The sequence below is a fragment of the Toxoplasma gondii genome, chromosome XII (assembly GCF_000006565.2).
Source record: "Toxoplasma gondii ME49 chromosome XII, whole genome shotgun sequence".
NCBI classification, from domain to species: domain Eukaryota; phylum Apicomplexa; class Conoidasida; order Eucoccidiorida; family Sarcocystidae; genus Toxoplasma; species Toxoplasma gondii.
In genome coordinates this window covers 2,811,836-2,833,793 of record NC_031480.1, presented here as the reverse complement: position 1 = coordinate 2,833,793, position 21,958 = coordinate 2,811,836, and the positions used below count along the sequence as shown (strand labels likewise).

At 52.4% G+C, this 21,958-nt stretch overlaps 2 protein-coding genes across 2 annotated transcripts; one reads left to right on the top strand and one right to left on the bottom strand.

Moving 5' to 3' along the window:
- The first annotated feature begins 110 nt into the window (after positions 1-110).
- Positions 111-11,531, top strand: TGME49_246520 (hypothetical protein). Its single transcript, XM_002366999.2, has 13 exons — positions 111-1,102; positions 1,663-1,860; positions 2,739-3,160; positions 3,613-4,037; positions 4,798-4,971; positions 5,638-5,810; positions 6,687-6,867; positions 7,051-7,365; positions 7,801-8,096; positions 8,805-8,901; positions 9,416-9,510; positions 10,357-10,422; positions 11,000-11,531. Exons 1-13 carry the CDS (start codon positions 824-826, stop codon positions 11,216-11,218), a joined length of 2,940 nt encoding a protein of 979 aa, XP_002367040.1. The 5' UTR covers positions 111-823; the 3' UTR covers positions 11,219-11,531.
- Positions 11,532-12,590: 1,059 nt separating this feature from the next.
- Positions 12,591-21,867, bottom strand: TGME49_246510 (protein phosphatase 2a regulatory b subunit (b56 family) protein). The gene is made up of 12 exons (XM_002366998.2): positions 20,340-21,867; positions 19,371-19,721; positions 18,877-19,113; positions 18,619-18,679; positions 17,979-18,182; positions 17,628-17,719; positions 17,177-17,275; positions 16,455-16,583; positions 15,661-15,772; positions 15,176-15,337; positions 14,539-14,699; positions 12,591-14,075 (listed from the first exon to the last, which is right to left on the bottom strand). The coding sequence occupies exons 1-12, from the start codon at positions 20,345-20,347 to the stop codon at positions 13,955-13,957; spliced, it is 1,737 nt and encodes a 578-aa protein (XP_002367039.1). The 5' UTR covers positions 20,348-21,867; the 3' UTR covers positions 12,591-13,954.
- Positions 21,868-21,958: the final 91 nt, after the last annotated feature.

Here is a 21,958-nt window from a genome sequence, read left to right as displayed (position 1 = left end):
ATGCACACACTGGCTAGGCGATATGAAATCGAATCCGTTTTCTCTGGGAAGAGTCCTTTTTCGAGGGAATAAACCTTGAAGGGTTCCCTTTCCTTCCTTCCTTTTCCTCTCCGTGAGAAACAAAGAGTCTTTCTCCTGTCGATGTACTTCTGTGCATGCATGTCCACGCGTCGCCGAAAGCGGCGACGACATACGCTCACACCATTTCTCGCGCGTCGAGAAATCGTTGTCCTTCTACGCTTTTGAGTCCTAACTTCTTCTCCTCATCCTCTGTTTTTTACGGTAGTTTTGGCAGAAGTCCTGAGCCTCCGCCCTCGTTCTCCAGTTTCTCGACCTCGCGCGAAGGTTCTTCGCCTTCTCTCTGCTTTTTCTCGCCGACGCAAGATCGCTTCTCTCTTCTTCCACTCTCTCCGTGTCGTTTCTCCGTTGTTCCTTTGCGATCGGGTGTATCGATTCTCACTCAGGCGTCTGTTCCAGCGAACGAGAGATGTCCCCCTTCCTCGCCTGTTCGCTGTTCTCTCCAGATGTCTCTCTGTGCACCTGTGGATTCATATGCAGTAGCATCACAACGCATCCAGTCTCGGTGTCGAGCTTCATGTCAAACATACGCATGCATATATGCTCGTAAATCTGCAGACATGTGATTCCGTATATCTGCGTGTATGCGCATCTGTGTGCCCCTTCATATATATATATATATATAAATATATATATATATATATATATATAAATATATAAATAAATAAATAAATATATATATATATATATATATATGGGGACGCGCGGAGGAAGGAAGATTGTCGATTTCCGTGCGTATTGAGAGATGGAGGAGGGAGGCGCGGTGACTGGGCGCCTGGAGGAGGCCTTCCATGATGTTTCTTTGGGCGGAAGGAAAGGAACTTTTTTTTTGACTTCGAAAGCTCTCGCATTTCTCTCCTGCGTGGAGAGCACGGCTGCGAAGGAAGGTGAACACGGGGAAGGACGAGAAGAGAAAACAGAGAGCGACGAACAACAAGCGAAGTCAGGTCAAGCTTTCGAGCTCCAGCTTCTCGTCTGGATTCAGCAATGGACTTCCACTGAGCGATCCAAGAAAAGCGCAAAAGTACGAAACGCGGCAAATGCGTCGCTCTTCGACCCAAGCTCCTGTTGGACTCCATTCTTTCTTTTTTCGCTTTTCATGCCGTGCTCCTTTTGTTCTTCTTTGGCGGAATACACTCGGTTGTCCGTGAATTCCAAGAACTCGACCTTCACCACAGACGGCGGCGAAACGGTTGTCTCTCCCGTTTTCCTTCCTTCCTCTCTTTCCTATCTCTTTCCTATCCCCTTTCTTCTCTTCGTCTTTTTTCTCTCCTTTATCTCCTTTCTCTCTTTTTTCTGTCGTCTCTTTCCTCTCCTTCGCTGCCTTCTGTCGCTCGTGGTCTGCTTCTGCGTAAACCTGAGTGGCTTGCCTCTGTCGTTTTCGACGAGATGGACTCCCGACCAAGTATTGCGTTTTTCTTTACGCGATATGCGTCCGTGACCTGAGGCCCGCTGTGCTTTTATCCAGTTCCTGCGGTCGCTGCGTAGCTTCAACAAGGAGGGGAACTCCCGTCGCTTCTCCGCGCTCTCTTTCGCTCTGTCGCGGACTCGCTTCCTCGCGCGTTCTCCTCTCTTTCTCTGCAGGCGCGCCTGACCTTCTCGAACGCGGCGGTCCTACCCTCGGCTTCTGCATGTGTGCCAGCAACCGGCACCGCCGTCCTCGACTTCGGCGCAGATCGAGGAAAGATGGACGCTGCATGCAGTCTCCTGCAGCAGCTCCACAACGCCGAGCGCCACCGACCCTCCTTCTCGCTGCACGTCTGCGAAACCAATTCCCCAGAGGTAACTCTTTCAAGAAACGTGAAGAGGGCGCTACCACAAACAGCTGTATCGACACACACATCCACCTGTCTGTCTCTCTCTCCATCTCTCTCTCTCTCTCTCTCTCTATATATATATATATATATATATTTATGTCTGTAAATAAGTACATGCGCGTTCAATTGTAGAAGTGTGTAGGTGCATTGGGATAGCAGGAGCAAGTCGGCAGGAGGTGACAGATGCGAGCTCATTTACAGAAGCAACCTGGTAAAGTAACAATACAAACATATCAACAAACATATATATATATATATATATATATCCCTACTTATGTCTGCATTTATATAAATGTATATATTTATTTATATATATGTATATATTTATATGTCTGTCTGTGTGTATACATGTGTATCTCGATTTGTGGGAGTATGCCTGGATGCAGTTCCACCCCCATCCTTGCTGCCTTTCTCGTCTAGTCTTGTCTCGTCGAGAGTGTTTCCGCGGAACGGCGGTGACTCTCGAAGGAAGAAAGACGAGAACGAAGAAGCTTGTGCTTTCCATCGTAGTTCCGAACACAGCTGGCACTCGCGGTTTTCGCTTTCTTTTCGTCTTTGCGTGCTCCCGCCTCCACGGGCAGCAGTCCTTTTTCTGAGGGTCTTCGCATTTCAAGACCCCGTTCCACCAAGGACCGACAAAGGTACACATATGGGCGTCATTAACCGTTGTAAATATATTTCACCTACTCGAGTCCACAGTTTAAAGAGCACTGCAGTTCATCAGGACGAAATGCGCGTCTCGCGTTTCGGCGTCTGACTTTTTGACATGTCTGGAGAGATATGCTGTCTCTCCAATGCTCCACGTCTCTCTGCCTCGGCGCGCTGCTTCTTGCCTCTTGACAGCGACAGGCTTTCCTGGAGGACCTGAAGATTGTTCTCGGCCTGCCGGCTTCGTCCGATCTGCATGCGGCACTCTCGCTGCCCTATCTGCTTCTGCGTCCTTCTCTCTCGATATACGAGCATCGCTTGAGGTCGCCTTCGCTCCCCAGTCCGGAACTTCCTCACGAGAGCGAAAGACCGTCTTTCGCGGCTGCCATGACGCCTCCCAAAGGCGCAGGAGGCGCACCTGAACCTGCCGGCACACCGAGCCCAGGCGCACATGACTCTGGAGCAGGTGTACATACACCAGGGCAGAGTCAGCCAGAGGGTGTCTCGGAGTCTGGGAAGAAGCGCGGCGCGGCGTTTGGACCTGCTGGAGACCTGAGAGACGTTTCGGAGGCAAAGCGAGCAAAGGCCTCCAGCGCTTCCGGCAAAGAGCTGCAAAAGTAAGGCAGAAGCAGCTGTTGCACAGCGAACGAGGAACTTTCAAAAAGCCGAGCCCTCAACGTTCCCTCTGCATACTGGCGTCAATGTGTCTGCACGAGTCGCCTCACTCCTGCGCACACAAGTGCACAAATGGAAACTCACGTTTTTTGTCTCGTTTCTGTTCCAGCCACCGCGCCTGGGGAAATCTCTTCTCTCACTTTTAGAGCACCCCTGTGTCAGCTGTTCACTGGTCCTTTCCGCGCTCTCCATCGTCACGCATCCGACTGTGTTCTCCCTGCGACCGCCCTCGAGGAGCGGCGACTATGTCTTGGACTTTGTGCTTTTCTGGTTCCTCGAAAGCGACACGGAAAATTCGCTCACACAAGACGCGCTGCAATTTGCGTCTAGAAGAGACGGTTTCCACCACTTCGTCTCTCCTTCTTCCTTTCCTGTGCCGTTCCCTCTCTCTCAGAACGTCGAGAGCTCCGCAGCCGAGCTCTTCTTCTGCGACTCCTCCCGCGCTCCCCTCTCTGGGGCCTTCTTCTCGTTCACCTGCGCCCGAGGCGCCTGATCTTCGTCTCCGGAGACTGCACTTGGAGACCGTCGAGAAGATGGAGAGGCTTCGCGAGGCTCGTGAAATCCGCGCTGCGCAGCGCAGCCTCCTGCAGAAGAACGCAGTTCTGCGAAACCTGTATCTCTTCCTCGTCGGCGATCCAGAGGACGACGGCGACGTCTGCGGGGACCCTGGCAGCGAAGAACAGACAAAGGCGTCAGACGCCAGCGGAGCAGGTGTGAAGAAAGGAAAGGACGGACGGGAGCCGGGGAAGGTGCTCAGTCGAGAAGAATTCTGGAAGCTCCACCAAAGCGACCTCGTTGCGCATCGCGCTCAACTCGCACGTAAGCAGCAGCCCTCGTCTGGTCTTTGGAAATCTTCTTGGAGTTTGTGCAAGGGTGGCTGTCGCTTCCGCTCGTGGAGCTACCGACTGCCGTGCATGTGTGTCGCTTTGAACGTCTCTGCCTCTTTCGCTGTGGTTCCTTCTCTCCTTTGTCGTTGTCTCTCTCAGTCGTATACCCTTCTTCTTGGTCTCCGTCGTCCCCAGAGTCTCTCTGTCCTCTGGCCGCCCTCCCTTCGAATTCCTCACTCACACTGTCGACCGCTCGCGAGCTACATCGTCCTCTTTTTCTCTGCCTGCCTTTGCCGCTCGGCTTCTCGCTGCAGCTCTGACGCCGGGTGTACGCACACCGTGTCCGTTCGTCTCCTCGTCTCTCTGTCTCTCTGTGGGCCGTTGCCTCTGGTCCGTCCTCCGTGTGCCTGTACACCTCGCAAATCAGGTTTCGGAGAACGGGAGGGCGCGCCTCAGAGGAAGCCAGCGAATGTGAGAGACTTCTTGTATCCTGAGTGTCGTATCCTGAGTGTCGAAAGTTCTCCTTTTCTGCGCGGCGCCTGACGTGGGCGGGAGCAGGGAGTCCTACGAGTTTCGCTGAAAGCCAGGCTGAAGCTCGGAAGGGGAAGGAGAGGCCGCTCTCCCCTTCTTTGGCTCCGCCATGTCCCTGTTCATCCCCCGTGAGACAGGAAGCAGCGCGAAACAGGGAGAGGAGAGGAACGAATGGCGACAAAAAAAAACGAAGGATTCCGTGTTCTGTGGTGTCTATGCAGCCGATCCACCCGCATCGGCTTTCCTGATTCGACCGCCGCAGTTTGAGTATGTTGGAGGCAGCGGAGGATCGGAAAAACCTTCTTTGCTCGTGGACTGCAGCGAGCAGATGCTCGACGCAATTCTCGAGGAAGACCCGCGCATCAACGAGGTGTACAGACAGCTCGTGCCCACAGGTATTGGAAGTGGGGGCACAAGCAGGACAGAGATACGGAGAAACAGGAAGACACCTGCAAAGATACAGACATAGATAGATAATAGAGCTCTATAAATCTGGATACGGAGACATAAACAGACATAGGAACAGAGATTGGTCGGCATAGCGAGTTGTAGAGAGACCGACGCAGACAGACATAAACTGATGAACGTAGATCGGTATAGGTACGCGTAGACAGATGTACATCACCAAGGGCATGCATGCATGTGCACGCGTAACGCGAGTTCCGTTGTCAGGTCCGCTGACGCTTCGTCTTTCTGTATTTTCTGGGATTCATCCACTTTTCTAGACGGACGCCGCAGCTAGAGAGTCTCGGCGCCAGTTCAATCCTTGTCTGCATGAGGTCACCTGCACAAAAGCGTCCCCGTAAACACGTATAAACTCCGCTCCCTACACGCAAACATATACACTCTACATATACAAAAGTAAATGCACGCATACACATATAAACATATCCATATATATATATATATATCCATATATGTATATATTGAGGCATGCATGTCTGTAGACGTCCGCGTTTGAGTGTGCATGTGTATCCGCATCTCTGTGGGTGTCTGTGAAGTTTGAACTGCGTCTTCGAGGTGTCTGTGCATGCGCCTTTGCATGCGCTGCGCGTCTGCAGGTCGGATCGCGCGCGAGAAGTTTTTTGAGCGTCTTTTTCAGTCCAAGTATTTCCAGGAATTCCTCGGCTTGCCTGCACAAGCCTCTGCCGCTGGTCACGCGACGCTCGCTGGCCTCTCCAGCGAAGACTCAGGAACTCTCATCAACCTGTCAAACACCGCCCCGTCGCTTCTGGTGAGTCCCGACAGCACACACACACATATGTAAAACTGTGTGAAACTGTGTTTATATTCGTATGTATTTGTGTATATATATATATATATGTAAGTGCGTGTAAGTGCGTCCATATATATATATATATATATATGTATACGTATGTATAAGTCTGTATGCGCTTATATATATATATATATATATATATATATATATAAATGTTTATCTGTGGTTATCTGTGTACGCAGATCTGCAGATGCCGATGATCGCATATATATATATATATATATATATATGTTATTACATGTATTCATGGGTGCGAAGTCTTACATAGGCATGCAACTTCCCGTGAAGCTGTTGAGATTCGCTGTGTTATCGAATCAAAACGAAGATGGGGGTAATCGCATAAAGAGAGTTGACAGCTGGCCTCCGAGGTCTGCATGCATCCGGCAAAGCGACAATGTTGGAGGCATGCGCCAGTGGCGCAGATCAGAAAGGTCTCTCCGAACCTGGCAGTCTACTAGAATTTATGCCATGAGGTGGATGAAGTATCACAACAGTGAAACTGTGTTGATGTCGGGAGAGAGAGGGGTCGGCAACTCTGGGGAGAAGGGCCGTGAGGCCAGAAACAGAGAAGAGAGGAGATCGAAGAAACGAAACACTGTTGATCCAGTCCTCAGCGATGCGAATACAACGTCAGAGACTGTGGGGCTTCCTTTCTGCTGCATTCCGTCATCGCATTCTCTCCCCTTCGACTTGATGTTTTATATGGCGTCCGTGACGTTGCCCCCAGTCGTGTTCTCCCCTCTCTTTTTTCTTTTCTCATTGTGTGTATGTCTCTGCGTCTCATTTTCTCCATTATTGTGTCTGTCTGTCTGTCTTCTCTTGTTTTTCTAGGCGCCCTCTGCACAAGTCGTGCTGGAGCTGGCGACGGCGTCCGAGGATCTGATCAGTACGGAGGCTTTCCGGATGCGCGGATTCGGCACGGCTGACGGACTAAACTCTTTGGGAGGCGATGCGGTCGACTCAACAGAAGCCAAGCGACGCATGACGCTCGCGCCCTCAGAGCCTCAAGACGGTGAGACCAAAGAAGATGAGAGAGGCAGAAAAGAGGGGGAAAGAGAGAAGGAGAGAGACACCCACTTTCACTGAATTCGTTTTTGGAGCAGTGCTGGCACACCCCTTCGTCTCCTCTTTAAATACTTCTCGCACTGGTTGACTTTACGAGTTCCCTTTTCAAGTTGCTTTGCTTCTCCTTCAGCGCTTCCAGGCGTCCCCAACGCTCGCCGCCCTCTACAGAGTCGGCTGCTGGAGCGATTCAATCGGCAGTCGCACCGCCTCCTTCTCCAGCACATGTTGCCTCCGACCGCGGTCGCGGCGTCGCAGAGAGAGCCTGAAGCCTCAGGAGCGCCAGGGGTGGGGCGCGCGGCCGCTGGGGAGCTGGAGAAAATCCACGAGCAGCTGCAGCTGGTGGCCGACCAAGAAAAAAAGATTTTCAGCGCTCAGAAGGAAGACGCGCGAAGCAGGCCTGGCCCCGCGGGAAAGGCCCCCCGACCCCACACCCGTCCTCTCGTCGGTAAGGAGACAACTTTCGGAGACAGGTTTCGAAGGCTGTCTCTCTCGCCCGGTCCGTGTCTGTGTGTCATCGGCTGCGGTTCTGTTTATTGCGGAGATCTTTCGTTTGTGACCTTGTTACCGTTCCACTAGCCACTGAAGCGCGAGACTCGTCGCTACACTTGAAGTGGGCTTCGCAGGTGTCGGGAACTTTGTTTTCACCGTTGTGCCATCGACTTGCACTCTTTTTCTTGTATGTCCTTTGCCTTGTCGCTTCTTCTTTTGCAATCTTGGGGCCTGTATTGTCTCTGGAGGTGACGCTCTTCTGCTGACTTTGGTGAAGACCGTTTCTTTCCTATATCTCTTCGAAGCCTTTCTGTCTCTTCTTTGTCTCTTCAAAACCGTTTTCCCTCTCCGTTACCTCTCGGAGCCCCGTGTGTTTCCTGACCTCTTTCAGCCGAGTCCTCAAAGAGCGAGAGAGTAGCCGCAGAGCTGCGACTGGGGGATCTGGCAACTCCGGAGACAGTGTCTCACCAGCTGCTGGAAGTGAGTCGGAGACAGCTGTACGCGGCGGGGAGTCGGCGGGTGCCGTCTGTCTCGGAGAAAAGCAAATCTTTGCCTGCATGCGCCGAGTGGGCCTCTCCGGGCGATGCAGGGAGCGCGGAGGAGCAGGAGAGAACGACGCGCGCAGCCGAGAGAAAAGCGGTTGAAGAGTGGATTGGACAAGTCACGGAGAGAGTCGAGGGTCACACGGTGAGGCTGGAAAAACAGTTTCTCGTGTCTCTTTCTGCCATGTCTTCTGGAAGTCTTCCATCTCCCGTCTTCCGACGGGGGCGTACACACGAGCGTTTTCTGTCAGCTTCGCAGGTTCTGTCTCCGGCCGCACTGAGGCACTCGACTCTGCGTGTTTCGCGCCTTGTCTCTGTGCTCTTCGCTAGCGATGTCTTTTGCTTGTGGCATTGCGTTTCATCCGGAAGCGTCTTTCCTTTTTCTCGTCTGACTCCGTCCGATCGCTTTTGGCGTTTGCTTGGGAGGCCCTGTCCCCCCCCCCTCTTCTGGAGGCGGCGTCATCCCCGATGCTCGTTTTCTTTTCTGACGAGAGAGCCTTTGTCGCCGGCAGCTGCAGTCGTCTTCTTCGCCGACAAGGCTCACCTACGCGCTGTAAACGCATCTTTCACTCCAGCAGCTTCTCTCTTGCAACTTCATTCAGGCACCATGTGACTACGGCTGTCCGTACCCAAAGATACACAGAAAAACAAAGGGTTTATATCCATGTATCTCCATACGCACTTGTATCTATGTTTGTATCGATGTGGATATATAAGTATATATAGATGTGCACATCGATGAGTATGTTCATGCGTTTTTATTTGTTATTTTTGTGTACGTTTGTTTGCGTTTCTGTGTGCTTTTGAGTCTCTGTCGAGAGAATGAGAGTCTGGCGTTTCGTGTGAACTGCAGGTGACGCCGACTGCTTCCTTGTACGAAACGGGCCGGTACATGTTTGTCTTCAACACGAAGTTGTGTCAAAGCGAGAAGGTGGCACAAGTCGCAGCGTGTAAGAGAGGCGAGGGGCTTTCGGATGGCTTTCTCCACTTTCGTTTTTCGAAAGTGCATTTGTAGGCACCTCCTCTGTGTTTCGAGAGTCAACGCACGGTTGTCAAGTTTGGAGGCTCTCGAGGGCATCCCAGAGCGTCTGTGCGGCACCTTCACGATTTAGGGGGTGTATCTACAGCCACAACGTAACGACAAGAGTCGCTGACAGCTTCTTCGCGCTCCTCCACGGCTCCCGCCTGTCTGTCGCCTTGTGCATGTCGTCTGCTGCGTTAGCAACTCTGTGTATGCGCGGAGGGTCTCCCGTCTCTCTCTCTCTCTCTGTCTCTCTCTGTCTCTCCCCAGTTTGCCGAGAGAAGCTGTGTGGCTGTGTCTCTCTCTCGAACGACTCGTGGAGAAGCGGCGTCTCCTCTCTGCTGCGAAGAAACGTGGAGACGGTTTCGGACGCGACCCAGGCGACACCCGTCGCAAAATGTCTGCTGTTGCTCGTGTCGCTCTCTCTCGCTGTGTGTCGACAGTGGACTACGAACCGACGACGGTGAATGCGGTGCGCGCCCACCAGGCGAGGGTGACGGAGCTGCTGCAGCATTTCTACGCCTCGGCTGTCCCAGATGTGAGTTTCCTCGCCTCCGGCCGAGTCCGAAGATTCGCTTCGGTTCTCGCCACCCGCGTGAGGAGGGGAGGGGGAACAAAGCGAACAGGGCAACTTCAGCATCCCCCGAAGCGCCAGGGAGAACACACGGAGGCCGCAAAAAAAGGATGCAGCTGTGGGTCCAGTTGCGAAATCCAGAAGGCCCATTTGTGTGAGACAGACAGAACGGGAGCACGGTCGGGTGGATCCGCCACTCGCAGGCTCTCTTGGTTCGTCTGCTGCTGATCGAGGCAGGAAGAAAAAAAAAAGTGAATGAACTCTTCACTTTGAGGAATCGTATTCACGCTGCTGGAAACGACCCCTCAAATGTCACCACTTTAAATGTTTTCCAAGGTGACGGGAACAGCATCCGCAATACAGGCTGCGACATCACCTCACACAAGTCTACGGATCATGTCGTAGGGGAGTCGATCCGTAGCGCGAGGTCCAAGGCGAACGCGCGTCGCCTATATTATCTCTGGACGAGAAGGGATAGAAACCTCTGCAAACAAAGTGCGAACGTTTTTCGAGGAATATTTATGGGCCGCACTGCTTCGGAATCTCTCAAGGGTCTGCGACAGTTCACAGTTTTCAACTCCATTTTTCATAACTCCGTTGATGCGTGTGCAGCCGCGAGCTCTGTCTTTCTGCGACAACGTAGCGGGACCTAAACGCCTCCACGTGCCAAGGAGGAAACGCGCACACGAAGATCTGTCAAGAGGGTCGAACGCTTTCTTAAGAGGCATCTTTCCTCTCCAGTTGGGGTCAGTAAAGTTACTGCAGTGAGATATCTCTTTTCTTAAAACCTCGGTCTCTGCATGCATGCAGGAAGAGAAACGCGAGCGGATTATTCAGGCTCTCGACGCCACGAAGAACGAACTCGAGAGAACGCAAGTGAGTGCCGATTTGCGTCTTCGTGAGCGCCTGTGTTTGTGGACTGTATTCGATGGGAGGCAAGCCAACAGTCGTGAAATATAGCCATTTGTTCATACACGAATCTCGCCTCTTCCTTTGTATCAATACAAAGTGCTCTTCAGCTCTCCTGACATGCCCCCTACGGAACCCACTGAATGAAGGACGCTCCACAGACTCTGTTAAGGTATATATATATATATATATGCTTATATGGCGAGTAGAACAAAGGATTCTAGGAGCATCTTGAAACTTTACATACGTGTATCTCTCGCTCTCTGTACATCTACATGCATTTATGCATGCGTACATATATATATATATATATATATATATATATATATATATATATAAATATATGCATGTATGTGTGCATGTGTATGTATGTATATGTGGGTATAGGCGTGTAAAATGTGTTTGCCCGGCATTCGTGTCCCAGAGTGACTTGGTCGATGGACTTTTGCCTTTCTTGGTTTCCCCGTCGTTCGCTGGTTGGCGTCGAGAGTTTGCGTCCTGGGTGTTTCAGTGCGCGCATTTCCGTTGAACGTGTGTGTGTCAGGAGAGCACCTTCGGGCCGTACACGGGGGCAGCAACGAAGGCACTGTGCATGCCGTTGTTTGACCAGATAAATGCGGCGAAAGTGCACCACAACAAGTTGAAGAAACTTCTCTCAGACTTGAGAGCGCAGAGAAAGTCACACCACATGCGCCAGGCTGCACTCACACAGCGTGCTCCATCCCAGGCGCATGACAGGCGACAGTCCGCTTCGTACACATAGATCTGTTTTCCGTTTTCTCTCAGTGGACGTGGATCTGTGTGGACTGACACTCTGGAAACCCACCAAAGGATTGGGAACTCGGTCAAGACTTTTTACACCGAACCGATACGAGGAAGTCCGCAATACAGCGAGTGATTATATGTCCCCAGGGAGAGAGTAGCCTCAAAGCGTCCAGAGCACACAGTCGGGTCTCGGAGAAAGAAGATTTCGAACGCGTGTGCCACCGCAGAGAAAAACTCACCTTTACACTTTGCACATGCAACAGAGCTGGAGCAGGCCGTTGTTGTGGCGAGTGGTCGGGAAAAAAGCGGAGAACTTCCCTGTTTCTTGACAGATCTTTGCGTCTCCAAGATAATGTGTGGAGGGATACAGTTCGGTTTTCTGAGAAATTGCAAGAGCCGAGAGAGAGAGGGAGAGACGATGTCGCCGACATATAAAGGGACGCGTGCGGTGTTCAGGAAATTCCACGCATCTTAGACGGAACACAGTTTGCCGCGTAGGAAGGCGGGTGTCGGGGTCTTTGCAGGGGGCAAAACCAGTAGCTTCTGTATCTGGTTGGCCACCTTCACTGCTCTGATGATGCTGCTGTTGAGAAAAAGGAACTGCCACACCGAGCGAGGAACATCCACGCTTAGGCCAGGAAATCGCTTCTGTTTCACCGACTGAACAATCCCGAACAATCGCTTGTTCTGATGCTTTTTTGAGGATTGCGGGGGATACTTGATAGACACCAAGAAAAAAAGAGTGCCGATGTCGAACGACCGACGAGCTGTTGAAAAACACAGCGCGAGATTCGCAGATGTCGTCGATCCGGAATCTGTCGAAGTTCCAACAGGCGTCAGGTGCAGTTGCCGGCGTTCAACGCCGAATTTTTTACTCCCAGAAGTGGAGGCTAGCCTGCTAAAGTGTCGAGAATCATCCATACATTCCAGGCATGAAGCGATGCCGAGTTCCCCTCAAGAAACTACACAAAATCTCTATTCACGGGCAATTGAATCTTGGCGCCTGCACACAACACCGCTTTATCGCAAGGTATCGGTGTGTTGGTATGATCTTGAACGCCCAAAAGCCACGTGACCTATCTAGGGTAACAGGACACCAGACCCAACCTGCCATAGATAAATACATTATCCATATATATATATATATATATATATATATATATATACGTGCAGAGATCCAGATATTCACATCCTGCATACCCACAGGTATTTACATTTAGCCATGTGAGCTGCACAGTAACCCGAGCGTGAGACTGAACCCACGAGACGTAAATATTCCTTGACTAATCAATATTTCGCGGTTGTGTCCCATCGCTTCCGCCTTTTCACACTCTGTATTGCGTGCTTGTGTTGAGCGACCTCCGTTCGGTGCTTCGGAAACTTATCGGTCTCGTTCCTGTTCGCGAGGCAGGCGCCGAGATCCCCTCTCTGGGAAACAGCCTTTGCCCGCAAAAATTCTAGACAAGATTCTCGTAGCTTCACTACGGCGCCCCACGAAAACACGTCTGGGATCGGTGGCATGCAAAAGAAAGCGCAAAGGAGCTTGACCTGGAGAAACGCCACGATTCTTCACGCGCTGTTCCACCCTACGATTTGAGAGGAACCGACAGTTCCCCATAGAAATGGAGCTTCCTCGCCTGAGCTCGGCAACTCCATGCAACAGAACGAAGAGCCTTGTGATGCGGAACCCGCCGCGGTAAAACAGTGACGAAGAGACTGCTGAGCGACCAAAAGCACAAAATGTATCTGCATGCGTGCTGACACGCTCCCCCCCCCTCCCTCCCCGTACCAGGTGCGAAACAAGCAGTGTGCTTGATGCTTTCGATCTGCTTCAACCGTGTGCGCCTGACTGCTGGCCAGAGGGAGAGCCGAGGAGTTCGTGCGTCGCAGTTTCCGTCGCCGGAACCGGACAGTTTCTGTCCGCGAGCGTCGAATTCTCGTTCTCAAAGCTTCAAAGCTCCGGTTGAATCCAAAGGTAGCTCCCCAGACAGCCCCCAAACCACGTTTGTCTCATTACTGTCTGCAAATCCTTGTAACCATTCGTTGCCCGCCGCCAGGTCGATCGATCTACGTCGCCTTAACCCAAGTGTGCGTGTCTGTGAGTGTGTTTGTGTGCGGCTATCTGCGAAGTTTGAAACTGAGTGCGGGATCCGAGAAAACGAGAAAACGTGAGGGCAGGTCCCCCGGACCGTCTGCCACCGCGAAATGCCCTGACGAACGACAGGCGAGTTCGCTGCGCCTTCTGTCAAAAACAAATCGCTTTCTCAGTTGGTTCACATTCAGAGACAAGACAGGGCGCCCCAGACAAGCAAATCCGTGTTTCCAACTTTGCAGAGGCCGGCCGGCGACAGTCTTTCGCCTCGCTGCCTCACTGGTGAACATTCACAGACCTCTCTCTCCACGCGTTTCCACCTCGGTGAGCGTGTGTCCGGTGTGCAACGGCTGAAATTGCATGTCGTACTCCTGCACAAAATACGCGAGCCGTTCCGTGTCTAGACAGCGTACACATATACGTGAGGAGAGGATCCGCGGGCGCGTTTTCTCCGATCATCAGTCTGTCTCCCGGGGAAAGATTCACTTCTCCGTCTTGCTCCGACGGCTTCTTCCTGGCCTTCGTTTCTGTATGGTGAAACGACTTCTTCGGTGGAGAAACCTGGCGGACGCGCTCGAGTCCGTCAGAAACTTTGAGGAAGACGTCGAACGCGCACCACCTTCTCCCGCGAAGAGCGGAGACTCAAAAAGTCGCGTCGGCGGAAAAGCGAACCAAGAACGCGTCCTCCCCGCCAGTTTTCTCCGCGTTGTCTTGCTTCAGCTCCTCCCACCGCCGAGACCGCTCTTCCTCTTGCTGCTTGCGTCTACACGCACGAGCAGAAATACGCAAACCCGCCCTTGCCAACGACGCGAAGCCACACACAACGAAAATGCAACTCTCTCAGTTCAAAACATGTACACACACCTGTGCATATATACACAGATATTTATATCTATATCTATAGCTGTATACAAATATATGTGTAGATGTGACGGTTGATATATATATATATATATATATACATATATATATATATATAGACAACGAGGTAGACAAAAAGAGAACGGTAGGCGAAATTTGGTATCTCAAAGTAGATGACTATATAGATAGAGATAATACATATATATATATATATATATATAAACACGTATATATATATATGTATATATGTATGTATATAAGTATATGCTAACAAGTGCTTTACGCATGCATGTGACGCAGATACGTCATGCAAATATATTCTATTTAGAGACGTTTTGTGCATCGGCATTGTGTCGAGAACTTACTTTTCCTCTTCGGCGATGTGCTTGTTGGAACACTCATCAAATAGAGGGGCGTCCGCTTCGGCGAGAAGCTTGGAGACGTTGTAGGTCAGTGTATGGACAGTCGAGTTCCAGTGGTATTGCGAGTTCTTGAACAGAGCAGCGATGACGATCGGGAAAATCACCTGAGCAAGAAGGAAACTTCTCGGAGCTCCAATGATCTCTCTGAAATCGGCGAAGCACAATCCAAACGCTTCGACAGAGAACTCCCCAGCCCAGTCGATTCCACGAAACAGAAATTGCTATCCTGGATTCACTTCCCCAGACCTCCGGATCTATCCGGCTCCCTCTCTACCTCCGTACTCCCCATCTGCGTGTACGATACATACACGTACAAGTGAACAGATATAGCGAGAGACTGAACTAGAGGAAAATGGATGTAGAGGTCGATAACTATGAAGGGAGGTAGAGAGACCGGTGAACTGATACTAGAGGTAGTCACACGTAGAGACAGACTGCGCAAGAGGCAGACAGATATATGCACCGACGTATACACTACACCCTTTGAACTAGAAGGCGGTTGAGACTCTCGAGGTGCAGCTGCATGCGCCTGGGGGGTGCGAAGATGCGTCGACTGCATGGGCATCGCTCGGAGCCGTACCTGCCGGTTCTGGTTGATAAGTTTGACGATGTGCTCGTTGTTCCACAGGAAGAGAACGCGCTCGGCTACCTGGAAGTGAGGCGACTGGATACACTCCGCGAGGCGTCGAAAGAGCGGATTCATCACCTTCTGGAACTCCGGAGGTTGCGTGTTCAGCAGAATCTGCAAGGCACACCACACCCCGCGGTTTACGCAAGCCCTTACAACTGTACATACACCCGAGACAAGTGTACACCCGACATCTGTGCATGCACGCAAATCCCTTAGGCCCTCTCTACGTGGACGTACGCAAACACAGGCACACACACACGCACACATGTATCCGCGATGTACATGAACTCTGCGAGACGAGGCCGGTTCGTTAGAACTGCCCAGGGACCACGGTTTCCCCGAGGCAAAGCGAGATACGTCTCTGATCTGCGTCTCCGGCGCGGCACGCTGAGTCTCCTTTGCCAGCTCGGCGTCGCGCGTTGCTGAGAACTCACATGCTCCAATTCGTTGAGGAAGAGAACGACTTTCGGCGCATTGGTGACTGGCCAGAAGCGCAGGAGACCGAGAATGATGGGCTCTGCGAGGCGGCTGTCTTTCGTCACGTATCTGCATGCAACAAACGAAGGGTGCAGGATCGAGAAACATGGCTTTTGAACGGAAACGACAAGCGCGCGAAAACCTGCAAAGCACACAGCGGAGCGACAGGGGACGCTCGGGCGACACCGAACGGTTCTGCTCTTGGTGTCATATACATCAACTCCTGCAGAGTGTGCAGGCCTGAACTTCGCGTCGACACTCATCCCACAGGATTCAAAAAGCATGAAGATTCACCTGCCACAGCACACTCATGTTCGAAGACCCGCTGAATCAGTTCCACGTAAAAAAAAACCGCCTCCTGCTGTGCCTCCTACAGGGAACTGAAGAAGAGAACCATCGGCGGCCCGAAGAAGCGCCAGACTCCTTTCCGCCATTCTCTCAGCGGAAGTCTATCCCCTTCCATTTGGGAAAAAGACGAAACGTGTGCTCAGTCTCTATTACGCAATTCACAGCTCTTTTTCTGCACGCATTGTCTAGACGCGTTATCACGGAAAATGGAGAAAAAGAGTCGCACAGAGCCACGGAAAAAGGCGAAAGCACACGCCTGCAGATCCAGACACGCGCGTGCGGCTGGACAGACGAGCCGAAGCACCGCGAAGCTTCGCGCATGCACTCGACCTTCCGGGTGTATGTACACCGAAAAGGCGGACACACAGCTCGACGGTCGGAAAGGGACTTGTGCCTCGCGTACTGTTGCATGCAGTAGGTGAGTTGCTGGTGAAAAGGACTGAGACACCGAGCCTTGTGGAGAGGGACCAGGACGCGTTCGAGGAACAACTTATGCTCTTCCTTCAGGGGCAGCGCGAAGCCATTGATGATGCTGGCATAAGACACAGTGAAAAAAGAGACAAAAAAACGACAGTGACAACAAAGGAGACAAAGCGACAGAAGATGAAAAAGAAGAGACGGAAACTGAAGAAGTAACACAGATAACAGCCAACGAGCCACTCGAGGCGGACGAAAAGATTGGGGTGTTGTTTCGCATCTTCGACAGGTGAAGAGACTTTTATCTCAACGAACTAAGCCCCCGCAGATTGGGTCGGAATTGCGCAACAGGAACGTCTCCACTGTTCACTTCTTTTTGTGGCGCGTGCGGCCCTCTCAGCAAGGTCCACCCGTGCGAAAGTATCCGCCTTTCTTGCACAGATACACAGGCAGAACGACGCGGGCAAAAGGCAGAAATATTTTCGTAGCATTTCCCCTTCTCGACGTCACGCGTGGCTTCTGGTGTCTAGACACCCCACGACCACCGAGAAGAAAGCGAGTTTCGACGAGACACTGGATCTAGGACTCCTCTTCAGCTACGCAAACTGCTGTGTTTGGAGAAGTCGTTTCTCTTCTCGACCTTGTCAAATCGGCAGCCACCACGACATCGCAACCAAACTTCTCTCACGTCGCTGCACACGCACTCACCTGCCCAAGATTTCCAGAAATTCCGAGATCCCGTTCGGACTCTCGTCTTCGTAGATGAAACGGAAAAATACTTGTTGAATCGATTTGCGGATAAACAGTCTGCACACACGGAAGAAAATGCGGATAAGACTTTTTCCCCAGAACGGAAACTCCTCTCCTGAGCCTCTCCTCTGCCAACGCAACGAGGCGTCTTTCTCCGCGGTGAGAACGTCCTTCGCATCTCTTCTCCCTAACATCTCTGCATGCACATCCTTGTAAAATTGTACACATGTAGGTATATATATATATATGTAAGGATGCATAAATATATATATATATATGTATTTGTTTGCATATGTCTATGAATGCACTTATGTATGTAGAGGAGCGTATTTTTATATTTATGCGTACGTGTGTATCAATTACCTTAGGTATGCGTCTGATTCAAAAGAACGTACGGTTGCAGCCTCACCTGAGAGCCATGATTTTCCCGTAGATTCGGTGGAGAATCGTTTTCAGATAGTCGCGTTCGCGAGGGTCTTCCGAACTGAAGAGCTCGAGCAGCTGAATGAAACAAGTGACACGAGCTTGAACACGAACTCTCCAACGCACACACCCACAAAGTCTTAAATTTGGATCCTCGCATTTCCGAGCAGAGACGAACTTTGCCGTTGTGTATAAGGAGGAAAACGGATACCCAGACTGCTCCTGGGGAACTGCACTTCTTGTTGGCCATCTGTCTCTGCATTGAGGAACAGGTTTCTGAGTCTGCCTGAACGCGGAGCATGCGTTTGCAGGGAGTTTTCGTCCTTCTTCGACTTACGCGCAAGACGAACTGCTGGTCGATGTACTTTCGAGCCACTTTCGGATTTACATCATTGGAGACGATGAAGCGGAGAAAAAACTCGTAGACGATTTGCAGATGCGGCCAGGAACTCTCGAGAGTCGGCTCCTCTTCCTCGGGGTCGTACGTCGCGGAATTTGACGCATGCGACGGCGGCAGGGCGCGAAAAATGTTTGCGGAGACCTGAGAAGACGTAAAGCCACACGCGAATTCACAACATCTCCTTGAGGAGCATGCAAAGACCTCTTCTCGCTCCCGTCGCGGCCCTTCGGCTTCTCCTCTGTCAACAGCGATCCTAAACCCTATACCCTAAGAAGACCTCCGATCGACGGCGCAGAGTCGCTGCTGCTTTGCTCTCCCTCTTTTCATTCCTTTCTTTCCTGTGTGGAGCAGCGCCGTATTCGAAGTCTTTCTCCTTCGTTTCCCGGCGTCAGACATGTCGTCCATTCCTCTCTCCCTTGCTGTCTCCCCCCAGTCACTTGTTCTCTCGCTCGCATGCTTTCCGGTGTCGACCTGGCCGCCCGCCTCGAGGCGCCACATGCGAAGGAGGATGAAAAAGAACAGCCTTGTGACTGGGAGAGAAAGTCGCAGACGGCTCATCCAGTCGCGGAAGTCTCACCATGTTGACGACGTCCGGGAGATTCTGGTCGTTGAAGCAGTGTCGCGAGTTGTTGACGTATCTGGAGAGAGAGAAGAAGAACGGGGCGAGATACCGGAGAGTGAGAAACAGCAACACACGAGAGAAGACGCTGCGGCGCAAAAAGGTCCCTCGCGACTTTCCGCTCGATGACACACAACTCCTTCCGCAAGGCACAGCGTCTCAGAGCCTCCTGCGGCGGCAGCAGCTGAGAGGCGCTTCAGCCCCCGGTGTACGTACTCAACGATTTCCAAAAGCGTTTGGCGCTTCGCCTCCTTCTCCTTGACATGCACGTTGGGGAGATTGAAGTCGAAGATGCATGTGCATGCAAGCAGCTTCTTGCGGAACAGCTCGGGCCGGTCCGCCTGCGGGGCGTCGAACAGAGGCGGCAAGTCGTCGAAATTCGGAATTTCAAACGGCGTCGTCAGACTCGCAGAGCCACCGCCGAGGTTCCCCGCCACGTACGCAGTTCGGGGCCTGTGTGAGCGAAGAGAGAAGAGGCGGAGGAGAAAGAACATGAAGATTCGCGGACACAAGAAGACACGAGAATGGCGAGAAAGCAGGGGAAAGTGTAGCTCGAGAAACAGCTAGGAAGGCCGCTGTAGAGCCTGAGACACAGAACGAACCAGCGAGCACCAGCAAAGTCTCTTCCTGAAGAACATCGAACGACGAGGAGAGCGAAACGGGTGCTCGCTCTCCAGAAAGGAAAGACTTCCCGGTTCTGGGCTGTGTACCTCGCGTCCGGGATTCCTTTTGTGCTGTCTGCGTGAAGAAAACCTTCGCTAACTGCATGGGCGACGGAGATCCCCAGCGTGCCTCCGCCAGGAGGAGGCGCGGCCGCTTCGCCGAGACCGGAAGCCGCACCCGAAGCGGCAAGCGAACTGGAAGGTCCATCGCCGCCCAGGGAAGCCGCGGCGTCTCCGACATGGCCCGAAGACGCATGCGACGGTGTGGCTGGTCCCGACGTCTGCGAAGAAATCTGGGGAGAAGAGGAACTTGCGGAGCTGGCGGACCCTGTCGAGGACTGGCGGCTTGCCTGCAACTTATCGCTCGAATGAATCCGCTTCCGCATGGAATGAAAGAGCCTGGAAACAGAAGGCAATACGCACGAGAGGACGGGGGTGTCTTTCGGCACACCCGCAAGAAGTCGCACGACAAGGAAGAGGACACAGACGAAAAGCAGAAGAAGAAGAAGAAGAAGAAGAAACGCAGAAGGCGCGTCAGGCGGCCGGAACTGCTGCCGGTGCATGTGACATGGCACCAGATGCGACGCATCGGGGAAGAGGGGAGAGAGACTGAAGGAAGTCGCGAATTAACCAGGAACCTCGTGGAAAGGACCCCGACACACGGGCGCAGCTCGGAGAACTCGCCGGCGACGGATAACGACTCAGTCTCTGAGAGAACCACGAAACTGCCGTGAGCTCTGTCCAAGACAAGGAGTGGAAACTAGAGTTGAAAAAACTGTATTTCTCATCTGTGAATTCTCATCTGTGAAAGACCATCGTAAACCTGTACAGAGGATTAACGTGCCAGAGGTGGAGATGAATGGAGTTGGATTACGAACCGCAAGAAGAACGTTTTGCGAAGGGAACACAGAAAGACACACATATATGCATATATATATATATATATATACAGGTATACATATATACATATATATATACATGTGAGGCTTTGGGACCCAGTTGTTGTTGAGGACTCACTTCATCATGGAGGCTACCGGGAGAGAGTCGAAAGCATTATGGGAGCAAACTGAGACGCAAGGCAGACCCTGGTAGGGGAGCCCGCGGGACCGGGGAGTTTCCGGTCAGCTTTTTAGAGCTCAGACGGCGCTGAGATCGAGGCAGAAGTTGTTGTTTCCAGAGACTGAGGCACGGCCGCGGCGGATCGGAAAATCAGCCAGGTAGGGCTCAGATGCCACCGTTCAGCTCTGACAAAGGTTTCGGGAGCGAGGGGAAAAATTGGATAAAAAGTCGGAACGGTGGCCGAACAGGAAGCTGGCAAGAGACTGCAAGAAAAGTGTGGACGAGAAGCGACCGGCCATCCGACAGCCGGGAGGAGTGCGGCAGCAGTGCAGCGGTGCAGCGCAGGGGATTTCAAATGAAAACATCCCTTCACCAAGCTGAGATTTCGCGTGCAAATTTAAACGTGAACAGCGCTGGACACGAAGACGTGGACCCCGAGGCAATGGAGGACGAGGCGAGGACGGAAAGCAGAGGGTACACCTGCTGCAGACGAGAGGCCTTTCGGGGGAAAGAGGTTCGGTCGCAGAAAAATGAATTTGAGGTCGGGCGCGTGCCTCTTGTTGAGAAAGCAAAGTCGACACGGAGATCGCAGGTGCTGACACGGACAAATGGGTCTCAGAGGTGGGGTGTACGTACACCCAAAGTGGCGGGAGAGCGTCTGCGCCGTTCAGCCTAGTGCGGGAGTGTCCACGTCCACGCTGTGGACTGGAGGGAGTTGTCAGTTGCCCTCCCTTGAAAAGAAAGGAGGAAGAGAGACGAGGAAGCGCTTACCCCTTGCATGGCGGCCGCAGATGATTCACTCCGGGCATGGACTCGCTGCTGAACCGGCTCCGACACCTGAGGCGCACTGGTTTGGATTGACTCTCCGCCGGCAGGCACATAGGGAGTGTTTTCTCTGTGCAGCGTGGCTCGTGTCCTTGGTTTTTTGCCGAATGGAAAATGCCGAGCCGAACAGCGCGGCTGCGGGAGGTCGGGGCCAGCCAGTCGCGCGCTTGAAGTGCGGCCCAGGAGGCTCCCTGGTGCCGCTCTTAACGGAGAGGCAGCAGCGAAAGTTCCTCAACTTCCCCTTCACCCTCTTTGTAGGTAACACAGAGAGAAACACAGTGAGTACGGACGAAGCACCATGACACTCAGCGAGACCGAATGGAACAGACAAGGTGGGAGGAGATGTGCCGCTGCATGCCGCGGTTGTGGCGAGGAAACGAGACAACAGCGACTGCTCAGAGTGTCGAACGCGTGCGGATGGACAGCCAGGGGAGAGAGACGGTCGGAAACAACCAACAACCTGCTGAGTTAGCCGCGAAAGAAAATGTCGGGAGAATTCCTCAAACGTGGAAAGAAAGGGTAAGGAATCGCGAAGCGATACAAGGGTTCGGGATTCCTGGAACCGAAAGGCGGGACACCTACGCTGTTTCCGCGGCGGAATGCCACATGCAGCGACACAGTGTCGCAAGAAGACGTTCACCTTATATTCACCCGGAAACCCGTAAAAACCCCAAAAAAAGAGAAGCATGCTACGGTCCACGGCAACACACAGAAACGCATGCACGAAGATCAGGAACGGGGAAAGCTGCTGC

What these genes read in the sequence shown, in the direction of transcription:
- TGME49_246520 (XM_002366999.2), top strand. Translation starts at nt 824, where the DNA reads ATGGAGGAGGGAGGCGCGGTGACTGGGCGCCTGGAGGAGGCCTTCCAT. An exon ending in TCCGGCAAAGAGCTGCAAAA is followed by an intron (nt 3,161 to 3,612) that starts GTAAGGCAGAAG and finishes CCTCTCTCTCAG; the next exon opens with AACGTCGAGAGCTCCGCAGC. An exon ending in ACGCCTCGGCTGTCCCAGAT is followed by an intron (nt 9,511 to 10,356) that starts GTGAGTTTCCTC and finishes GCATGCATGCAG; the next exon opens with GAAGAGAAACGCGAGCGGAT.
- TGME49_246510 (XM_002366998.2), bottom strand. An exon ending in TCCTCAACGAATTGGAGCAT is followed by an intron (nt 15,338 to 15,660) that starts GTGAGTTCTCAG and finishes TGTGCCTTGCAG; the next exon opens with ATTCTGCTGAACACGCAACC. An exon ending in TTATCAACCAGAACCGGCAG is followed by an intron (nt 14,700 to 15,175) that starts GTACGGCTCCGA and finishes CTTCTTGCTCAG; the next exon opens with GTGATTTTCCCGATCGTCAT.